The following is a 12,294-nucleotide window of genomic DNA, read 5'->3' on the forward strand; positions in this document are numbered from 1 at the left end:
CAGGAAAGTTGTACGTTAAAATAAAATAAAAATAATTTATTTTTCTATAGATTAAAAAAGAAAATTAAATTTTCATCATTTTTGAATATTTTCTTTAATATTCACTTTATAAATATAAAATATTTATTTATTTCGAATGTACATTTATTGAAATTGGTATATGAAATTTCGTTAATTATAATTATATCAATGAGTTATAAGAGGAAATATAGAGTTACATTCGGGAGCAGTAACGTGTGAAATTATATTAATAAAAAAAAATTATAAAAATATTATTAAAAATGGCGATTTTCTATGTGAAACAAAGCAAAAGTTCGAGCTCTAATTTGCATTTTTTAACAATTTTAATTGTAGATTTATATAGGAAATATTAAACGATATTTATTGAGAATTTTCCGAGTTGTTCGACTTAAAAGGTAGAAAGATATATATATATATATATATATATATATATATATATATTATCGCATCTAACCGATCTTAACAAGAAAATCCTTTAGAATGAAATAAAATTACCCGAGCCGGATTGATGTCCTATTGAAGAATGAAAATTTCCAGAGATAACTTTATCCTATCTTCAGCGCTAAAAAGCGAAACGTATGGTTCTATCCAACTCGATGCCAGTTTCACTGTCGCACTAATCATTACATCTAGTCCAAACGAGCCACGGAGAAGCAGGAGAGATTTCCTTTTTTTTTTTTTTTTTTTTTTTGTTGTTTTTTTCCTGAGAAAGGACCGTAATCTCTAGCCAATTTCTCATCCCCACGCGGAGAGGTATCCCCGAAGCTACATCACCGACACAAACCTAACGATTTATTTGTATCGAGTACGTTGAGAATAAGCGCTAGAGCAACCCCGCAGGTCCTGAAGTGGACACTCAAACATGTATGGAAGCACATCAAAGGTGGTAGAAGTGGATGATAATTAACTTTAGGACGTTCTTTTTACTCTTTGATAGCGCATCGGCTGTGTTGATGTTGGTTAGTCAGTAATTAGATAAGTGAATTGTAGTTGGAAAACGCTTATTATCTGATATTAAACAGGAGTGTTGCCTGTACAATTGATTCCATGTCTCAGCTGGTAAAGTCAACGTCGAAACACTTGTCTATAGCTAAGAAGACTTTACGCATCTGCTATACTTTTTAACTTTTTGAAAGACGGAAAGGTTGGGGGAGGGTGGAAAATTTTCAGTTTGTAGAATGAGAGGGAGGGGTGTTTTTCGTCCGCTCCCCCCCTCTCGATACCCATCTAGCTTACTACAACGCATGCCCTAGAGTAAATGCGCGCATGCGGAAGACAAGGCGCGAATGTCGATGAGCAACTCGTTAAAATCGCATTTTGTTGTGTGTTGGAAGACGTGAGAACATGCCTCCTACTAGGACTGATCCCGAACGCTAATATCGTTCGTTATCCTCTACAATGATTTAAGTCAAATGAGAGAACACTTTCACCCTCTTTCGATATCGTAGTTTATAGTATTGTTTGCTATAGAGGGATAAAAGAGAACACGTGCTGACTGTACGGGTTATGATTCTATTCAATACATTTTCCGGTTGGTTTGTGATGACGACGAGTTTCTCTTTCACCAAAAGGATGCTTAGACTGTCTTCAATCCTAATCGCCACTTTACTGTATTTTCAAGGTGAGTTCTAGAAGTGAGATGCACGTGGTCACACCCTACGCTTAAACCGCTCACACATGGGGATGAATAATATAAATTATTTATTATTTATTTATATATCCATATATAAATTTATATATTATCTATATACTTTTTTTTTAATTTTATGTAAATTATACGCCGCTTTAAACTATTAAATGTTGTTAATTAAAGCACGTCTCTCTGCCAAATTATACAGATAATAACTATTTTATTTATTACCTATTATCAGCATCAGTTGTGATTAAGTTGAATTATTAAAGTCTGTTGTGCCTTGAATATTTATAATAATTCTGTTTACCTGTTCAAAATAATAATAATAATAATAATAATAATAATAATAATAATAATTTTATTATATAATTTCTTAAATTAACATTAATTTATTATTAATAATAATAATAATGAAGAAAAAAAATAAAAAAATTATATAATAATATTTAATTATCCACGAATTAATCTTAGTTAAAAATCAATATTTTAATTAATAATTTAATAATATATTAAATACTTTTTCTAAGAAAAAAATATATCGTTAATAATTAATTTAGAAATAATTTTCTTTTAATTATGATGATGATAAAAATAAATTATTAATAATAATAATAATAATATTATTATTATTATTATTATTATTATTATCATTTCAATTGAAATATTTATTATTTATTTATTTGTTTATGAAAATAAAGCATTCATAGATGGAAAAATTATTTTAAAAAAAAAAATCAAATTTTAAATTTTAATATGTGTAATATGGTATATAAATATGTTATTTGCTTCAAGATATTTTCAAAATTTCTATAACGTCTTCGAATTAACTGTTATCATTTTAATAAACACAAAATATAAGTAATAAAATTCAAATTTTATAAATTAAATATATTAAAAATCTCTTTATTTTTTTCTTTTAATATATTCAAAATTTATATTTTTATGTAATTTTCTTATAAGATTATAATTTAACAAATTTTTAACAATTTTTATTACTATTTTCACTAAATAAATTTTGTATTTGATCCTTATTTTTCTAATCTATAAGCTTAATTTATTTTTTAAAAAAGAAATGTAAAAAGGAGGGGGAAAAAAGAGATAAAAATTAAACTTTCAAATATTTTTATCATAAAAAAATTTGTTTTAAATTTTCTTTTTATTTTAAAATGTATCTAATTTAATAAATAAAATACACAGACACAAAAAAAAATGCAAAAATAATAATTAATATGCTTTAAACATATTTTTAATTATAATTTTAATAAAAACACAATTTATTTTTATTTATTGAAGGTTTAATACTTTATAAACAATTACAAAAAAAATTATTTATAGACATATGATTATTATATATATATAATATTAATTTTGTTTATTTAAGAAGAATAATTGTAAAAATTAATAAAATTTTATTTTTAGAAGGTGAAAATGTTAATTAGAAAACCATTAAACTTTTAATTTAGGGATTAAGTAAGTTATTATGAAACATCTTGTAATGATTATCTTATAAATTTAGCTAATTTTTATACAGTTGACAGTTTTTAATACATATATGTACAGTACAGTACAGTACAGTACAGTACATACACACTCGTGAGAATTTTAAATTGTTATTTAATTCCAAACATTTAATTTTTATTTATTATTAATTTTAAAATATAATATTTCCTTATGTAATATGCATGTATTTTATAAGGAAATATTAAAAACAAAAAAGGAAATTCATATATTATACATGTTTATAATAACTAATAAACAGATGGGAATTAAATATATAAAGTTATTTATTTAAATAAATATTTTAATTAATTTTTCCAAATATAAACTTTTACTTTATACATTATTTTTTTTAAATTTAATACTGTTTAAATAAATTTTAATTTTTTTAATGATATTTTGTATCAAAATTGAAATGTTTTCAAGGGTATAAAATTATTTTTAAGTTGTATAATTTGTTTGGATTTATGTAAGAAATGATTACAAGTGATATAATTAAAGGAGAAATGTTTATGTTTATTTTAGATAAGAAATGTTGGAATGAAAATTACTACATGTTGGAATTATGTGTAAAAAATGAGTTAAAACAACATTAACTTAGTCTTAGAATTAATTACAGTATATAATTGGAAACTAGGCTAATTTTTGATATTTATGCAAACATAGTTCTAAAATTAACTTAGTTTCCACAACTTATATCCGTATTAAAGAAAGACAAAAGCATTCTCAGAGGTTTAGGCTAGAGGAGAAGGAAAAGGAGAAGGTGAACAGACAGATCAAAGCAAAATGGAAGCACCAGAGGAACTAAATGTTTTTCTCTTAAAACTAGAACTATCTATGCTAATTTCTGACATTTAGGATTGCATAGATATCAGAATTTAGCATAGTTTACTATTATATAAAGCAATTAGTCTGAAACTAAGTTAAAGTTTGCTTAAAGTTAAATGATATTATATGAACCTAAAGTTAGCCTGTTTTAAGATTGAAACTAAATATTTTTGAGCAAAACTTTTTATATTCCATGAGTAATTTTGATTTAGATGTAATTATAACTTGATTTTTAATTAAATCAAAATCAAAATAAACTAGAAGAAGAAAAAAAAAATTTTTAAACAACAAATTATATTTGATTTAAAATGCATTAAGGCATTATGATAAACAGTTAAAATGATGATAGGAACTGTCACTAACTTCTGCTAAAGTAAAGTTTTTATATATAAACATACAAAAAAACTGTAATGTTAATTTATTAATATCCATTCTGAATCAACACTTTAATTATTCAAACATCAGAATATAACATTTCATAAATTTCACAAAACATACAAGGAAAAAAAAAGAATAACATTTTTAAAAATCTTGATATAAATGTGTTATACATGTAAAAACTGAACAATTTATTAGAAGAAGCTACATTGATAAATAATAGTGCCACTGTTACTCATAAAAAATTTATATATTTTTCCAAGATATCTAAAACTATCAAAAAAATATATTTTTTTCCTGTTTTTGTATAAATATATATATATATATATATATGTATTTTGAGAGAGAATATAGTAATATCTATGTCTGTATCCTCTTTTTTTATGTTAAGTAAGGTAACATTGTTTGATTTGTAATGTTGTTACAGAGTTCCATACTTATACCATTATACATTATATAATTTATTAAAATATATATTTACCATATTATGAGTGTATTTATTATTATATTTTTTACTTCTTTTTCCCCATATATATATATATATATACATTTTTTTTCTATACCTTCCAGCATATTATGTAGTATTACTAACTGTAAGATGTTGACGATAACAAGAAGCCTTCATCACTGTATTCTCTATGCCTGTATTCTCCGGAGTTTACTTCTGACTTTATTTACTCTATTTTTCAGTCGTATTACAAATAAAATATTTATGCCTTCCGAACATTGATTTTATAACTTGAGGGGATATGCTTGGTTGCAGTCTCGCTCATAGGATTATATAGATTTTTTTGGATCTAAGAAATGCTGTTGTAAAAACCACATTTTAGCTACGACAAAAGGGGGACTTGTAGTTTTTCTCGCTTGATACTGATCCACACATGGATTCTGGAGTTACGATCATAGATACTATCTGTGCCAATGATTTACATATCCCTTTACACCACTATCCAGCGTATGACAGGGATCGACAATAGAAGAAACCGCAAAATAAAAGGAAAAAAATATATATATTTTAAGATATTGTTAAATAAAACATATTTTTCTAGAATTTAGTTTAAGAGTCATATACATGAATTTAATAATTTTATGAATAATTTATTTTAAAAAAGCTTATAAAAATGTTATCCTTATGAAGCTGTTAGCCTGTTTACGTGAAAAAATTATGATAATTTTTTTCATTCTATTTTATTGTAGCATCATTTAACAGATGTAAATTTATATGTATAATTTTATAAATAAATTTTACACATATAAATTTATAAAAATAGATTTTTATAAATTTTTACTAAATATAATTAAGATAATCCATAGAAACTGAAGGAAACTTTAAGGTAATTTAAATATATATAAATTAAATTAATAATAAAAAAAATAGAGCACAGATATATAATTTAAATGTACCAAGTTTTATAATTTTAAGGAGGTTTATATATTAAATTTATCCATTATTAATATTAAAAAAGATGTAATCTATTAGTTGATTACGGTTTAAACACATAACTTTAATGCTATAATTTATGAACGACGATTCAGATTTATATCTTTCACTTAAAAATTTTAAATAAACGTAAGTTTTTCAAATTTAAAATATATATATATATATATTCTAAGTATACGTAACGTTAATTCAGCTACACGCCGCATCTTTAGTGTGTTATAAGTTGACGTTAAAAATCTCGATCCCCTTCGCATTTTCAATGCTTAAATTTTAATATAAATAAGAGAAAATTAGAAAAATTTCTTCTGTTGAAAGAAATATAAAATTATCTCTTTTTTTCTTAATTTTTTTTATTTATATGATATTATATTACACAGAAATGTAAAGTTGTTGTTATTAAAAAACAAAGACAGGACAGACATAAATCACGCTCGATATCGTAGAAAAATACAAATTACCATACTTGTAGATGAAATTGTATAAGTTTCACTCGAAAAAAGAGCTATTTACATGTTAAACTTTATTAAAAAATTCAATTTAAAAGTAAAAAAAACAAAAAAAAATGCAAGAAAAGGAAACTAGACTTAAGCAATAAAGCTTTGCGATTATTTATTTTGCATACAACATCCATTTTACAAAATGTCATTTTTAGTTATTAAAATAATAATAATAATAATAGTAAGTTGTAAAAAAAACGTTGGTTTAACAACCAGTTATATTCAATATCCATACATAAAATTGAAAAGAAAAAGATGAAGAAGGGGAGGAAAAGAAAAAAAAAAAAAGATGAATGTATAACGAAAGAATGTATCGTTGTCAAAGTATGTAATAGTAAGTTTAATTCCATTTGACAAGTTATTCTCATACAAAGTAACGCGACCAAATAAAACTGCCATCACAAGAATAGTGCATGTCATTTAACCAATGCCTATATTACACCACTTATTAAACAGATGGTGTATAGTGTTAGCTTTCTGATAAAAAACGATTTCTCAAGAAATAGGTGACCTCGTAACAAAAAGGAATCTATAAATTCGTTGTCCATTCTGTCAAGTATTTGACATATGAAATGATACGGATCAATGAAAGGAATCTTAACTATGCTAAACACAGAACATCTTTTAAAACTTATAATAAATCTTACGATTAATATGTAAATATAAATGATTGATGATATGTGAATAATATTTAAAGAAAAAATATATGTTTTTTATTAAAATAATAACAATATTGTTATTATTAATAATAATAACAATAATACAATTCTTATGAAAATTCTCTTTACATTGGATACCAATTATCGTGCGCATTATACGCGGTACTTAATGTTTATCCTTTTCTAAATATACAAACTCTTTAATATGTAATCCATAAATCGTGCGAAAAGATATAAAGACTTGATTTGTATATAAAAAAGAAAAAACTTTAAAAAAATATATGGTCTTTAGTCTTTTTTTTTCCCCTAGGTTTAAAGCAGCTCTACTATGTCCAGTTTTTCACCGAATCTCCAGGGTTTAGAAGACATTTACAAAAACGATACTTTTAAAGTTACAATGTATATTATAAAAATATTATCTAAGAGTTTTTAAAATATATAAATTTTATATACAGATATACATTAAAAGGGAAAGGGGGAAAGGTAGTGATTATTTTTTCGAGACGTTTGAAAAATTCTGTTACAAGGACATAAAATATTTACTTGTTTACTTCAACTCACATTAAGCAACGACAACAACTTAATAAAGATAAAATTAAGTAAGAAAAAAAGAAATTTATAATAAATTGAAGAATAAAGTTTTGATAAGCAATTTGATTACACTATTGTTTCTAAATGAAAAAATAGAGAATAATACATATATACACGTATATATTTTTTATGAGGATGCAACCGTTCTAGATCCATTTTCGTTTCTACAGAACACCTTTATAAAAATAAAAAAAAGTGTAAGAAATATATATTTTTTCCTCTTTTTTACTTTTTTTATTTTATCTGTATGAATATATAAATGCATGTTGACAAGTAGAAGGATAGTGAAAGCGGATAGTTGTAAAGATTGTGTTAGAGAGCATGAATGATAAAAAAAAATATCCATTAAGATTTGATGCAAAGATATTTTTGAAAAATGATGTATATACGTATATATCTACGCGTGTAAATGCAATATTAGGAAACTAGTAAAAATGTAACATGTATAAAAGTTCCTTTAGATAATATTGTATCTTATAATAAAATGCTTGTTCTTCAGCATCTTTCAGCACCTCATCCAAAGTGAATAAGAGAGGGGGAAAAAGCGTAAGATTTTCTAAAATATATGTTACGAGAGGATCAAAAAATTATTAATTTTTTTCTAGGATATTTGGATATTTATTGTTGGATCATAAGGAAATATTTGGATTAATGTAAAAGATTCAAGCTTTTATAATGACTACTTCAACATCTGCAACCTAATTTATGGCATGGTGAAACGAAAGAGATATACTTTAAATAAGGAGTAAAAAATTAATATATGTATCATAAAACTGATCCTTGAAAATATAATTTTTAATTCTGATCAGCTTTGGATCGAATTTCACGAAGTTAGAGAATTATCATTTTAATTTATGGCTGCATTCGTTAAGAAATGGCATATAAATATATATATATATATTTATATGTATATAATATAAAAAGAGATAATGTAAAAATGATCTCGTACTGTGTTACGTTAACGAACGTAGATCAACTTATCAGAATTTATTCCTGTAATAAAGGCATCTGTTGCTGTAATCTGGTATACTTTTGAAGTAAGATAGTCGTGTTTTTTGCATATTATTTTATATATATTATGACGATAACGTTTGTTATAAAATCGAAAATGTAAGAAATATTCTTTAAATATTTATATAATGTTATTTCTTGGACGTAATTTTTCTTTTTCTTACGTACAAATTATATAATGTATCGCTAAGTAAACAGCATTATATTCTATCCCCTGCGTAATAGTTCCAGGCTGATATGTGGTAATTCGAGATTTTAGCTCGAAGTTTAGGTGAATTTGCCAGTCGATATAATAATAAATATGTTTGAAAATTATTTTTTATGCTTCTCTTAGGTTTTTTAAGTCAAATATAATAGGTTTAGTCGTCTGTTATTATATTGAAATGGTTCCTGTAAAATCGTGCGTATCTAATGCATTTATACTATTATTTTTTAGTATAAATAAATTAAATATACACTTATACTCTTTAAATTTATATAGAGAAGTCTATAAAGTGTTTAATTTATTTATTTAAGACATGTAAAAAGGATAATTTAAGTTTCTTTTTACGATAATGCCTCGATATCGTCTACACCGATCGAATTCAATCGAAAATAGGTTATTATTATGTATTAAAATAGGAAAAAATGAATTATTATTAATTATTCGAATCGAAAAGAATTGATTAATTCGAATTATTCAATAATTTAAAACAGTTTTAAGCTTATTTTCTACAGCTTTTAAAAGTATCTGAAAGCCTATATCGCTCTGCTTCACTTCCTCGTTTCCTTATCTAAAATCGGAAATTCGAATTCGCCTTTTCATCATTATGCCTCTAGTCATTCAGTTTATCATTTAAAAACTGATACAAAAGGGTAGCAGTTTTCGTATACCCCCAAGCTAAATAAATGTTGTGCAAGCTGTCATTCTTACTGAAGTGCTTCTATTCATAATCTTAGAATTTTTTTTATATATATATATATCTTCCTCCCTTTGCTTTGAAATCAATTCGACAGATTGACAATAAATTTATTAGCAGACAATTGCTAAGATGACGATAAAAGCTAAATACTTGATTGTCATAAAGCGTAAACGATCTCGTGATAAATCGGAAATATGCTATTATTCATAAAATATAATTAATATTAATTTACAAACTAAAATTCTGTAATAAATTGATCAATAGTACTTAAATTAGTCATAAAGCAGTTAGGATAATTATTGGGTAATAAGATACTAATTTTAGTACGGTTATAGATAATTTGTATTAATATGCAATCGAATTAAGAGGTGTACATCTTGCAATAAAATTAAAAATATCGAATTTAAAAAGATAAATTCTAGTTTTTTTTTTTTTTTCTAGAATTGAGATGCTAGCCGAATAGTTTTTGGTAAATGTACTCATGCGAGCTTTTATTTGAGAAAGTAAAGATCGTTTAGCGATTGCAGATCCGATAAAAAATGATTTGTATCGAAATAAAATCTGAAAAAATGAGAATTAAAGCTCAGGAAGGAACAATCAGATTTTTCAAAGTTAATCAGATTCTTATTTATTTTTATTTTTCAAATCCTTCGGTATATCGCGAGAAGGTTATTGTATCTTTTTTTTAATATAAATAATAAGCTTATAAGTTATGAAATTCGATTTTCAGTATAGTTTGTTTTTATTTAATGCTATTTTAAACAAAAATTAGATTTTTTTTTGAAGTTCAAAAAACATGTTTAAAAATTAAATCGTATGAAAATTGTATGATATATAAATATATTTATTTATTTATTTTATTATTTCTTACAATAGAATTAATCACACTTAAATTTTAAAAGTGGATTTTCTCTCGATACAATGATAATAGATTCAACTAAGTTTCAACTATGTCAGAGATGAAAAAGAATTGAAAGTAGTGTTGATAGTGAAGAATGTCTAGTGCTAAACACTATAAGCTTTCGAAGGAAACATTAACTGCTAATTTATAGAAGAATATCTTTAATAAATTTTACTTTTACTTTATGTTACTTTGGATTTAGGAGCCTTAATTTAAGCTTAATTTACTATATTATTAAAATAATAATAATAATAAAATCATAGAAAGTTTAGAGATTCATAACGTAATTTTTATTATTTATGTTTAGAAATATTCTTGCATTAATGAGATGACGGTAAGATAGACAATTTTATAGAGAATAACAAATATATGAATAAATAGCCTCGTGTGCATGAATTGTTTAGTGAGCGTGAATCAATCCAATGAATAAGTACAAATGGATAACCGTAAGAATCCAATGAATAAATTTCAGTTATGTTAAATGTAATCTGAATTCTAGAAAATATTCATGTATCGGGGGAAAAAAACTTCAATAAATGCCTTTTTTTCTATAATTTAATTTTAATTATTTATTACAAAATGAAACGGATGACTTTTTAAATCTGTGAATTTGACTTTCTAGAATTAATTTGAATTAAATTAATCGATTACAAAAAGTAATAGAACAGTTTTTCAAGAAATTTAAATTATATTCATCTATTACAAGCTAAGCAATTAAAATTTAGTTATACGTATATAGAAGAATTGTTTTTTCTATATATAAGTAAACTTTTATTTGTTCAATAAATCCACTCTTCTTTCTAGAATTTTATTTTAATTATTATTTATTTAAAAATGAAACAAACAATTTTTTATATCTGGAATTTGACGTTCTAGAATTAATCTGAATTAAAGTAATTTATTAAAAAAGCAATATATTAATTTCTCTAGATTTCAATTTTTATTCATTTGTTCCTTGAAAGTAATTAGATTTTCTTAGTAAATATAGAAACATTTTTTTTCTATAATTTAGATTTTATTTGCCCAATAAATGTACTTTTCTAGAATTTAATTTTAATTAATTGTTTTTAAATAAACCAGTTGAATTTTTCATCTAGAATTTGGCTCTAGAAATTAATTTGAATTAAATTAATCTATTACAATAAGAAATAGATTACTTTCTGTAGAATTCAAATTTCATCTGTCTATTGCAAGAATGTAATAGATAGATTTTTATTAATAAAAATAATTTTATATAGATAATCGGCAAAATTATTCTGACATTGTCATAATGCCGGGTTGCGATTTTTAATCATATATTTAATTTATTTAATTTAAAATATATGCTCTCGATTTTAGTAGCATCTTGCCCACGTACAGAGCATCATACTTTTCCAGATAACAATAGAGTCATGACAGTCATCTATGTAACTCCATTCTGGAGAAAATTTTTGAACAGAAATAACGTGACTTCCGATTCAGACCGGAAGTTTGTGTATAGTTAATTCAGACCTTTTGTCCCTAATCTTTCCATATATGATCCCGAATTTCATCTATCTAACTCCGTTCTCGAGATTAAGGAAGGGCAGACAGACAGACGGACGGACGTTAGTGGGAATTAATTTTCAAATTGCAGCCCAAAAAAAGAATTTTTCTGTAATTTAGATTTCATTCGTTTATCAGAAAAACAAGATAAATTTTTCTAGATTTCAGATTAAACTAATCTTTTACCTAAAAAAGAAGAGAGTTATAAGTTAATTTTTTCTACAATTTAGTTTATAAATCTATTTTAAAAAAAACGTAATAAATTCTTTCTATATCGAGTCTAATCTTTAATTTAATCAATTGACGTGTACAATTATAATAAATTACGATGCTTTAACTTGTACTGTCGTGTAATAGTTTTGTACACAAGCTCAGCGATGTTATGTTATTACCAGCTTTATTCAGTATACA

The 12,294-nt window shown here is 24.3% G+C and overlaps 1 protein-coding gene across 2 annotated transcripts in view; it reads left to right on the forward strand.

The window, feature by feature from the left end:
* The first annotated feature begins 1,290 nt into the window (after positions 1–1,290).
* The window catches only part of LOC136989357 (lachesin-like), a 136,301-nt gene continuing 125,297 nt past the window's right edge, over positions 1,291–12,294 (forward strand). For both annotated transcript variants that reach the window (XM_067287478.1, XM_067287477.1), the window contains exon 1: positions 1,291–1,642. In XM_067287478.1, coding sequence (XP_067143579.1) covers positions 1,528–1,642 — 115 coding nt within the window. In that variant the 5' untranslated portion in view covers positions 1,291–1,527. The remainder of the gene's footprint in view (positions 1,643–12,294) is intronic.

The sequence above is a fragment of the Centruroides vittatus genome, unplaced genomic scaffold (genome assembly GCF_030686945.1).
Source record: "Centruroides vittatus isolate TY-2023 unplaced genomic scaffold, ASM3068694v2 scaffold_490, whole genome shotgun sequence".
NCBI classification, from domain to species: domain Eukaryota; kingdom Metazoa; phylum Arthropoda; class Arachnida; order Scorpiones; family Buthidae; genus Centruroides; species Centruroides vittatus.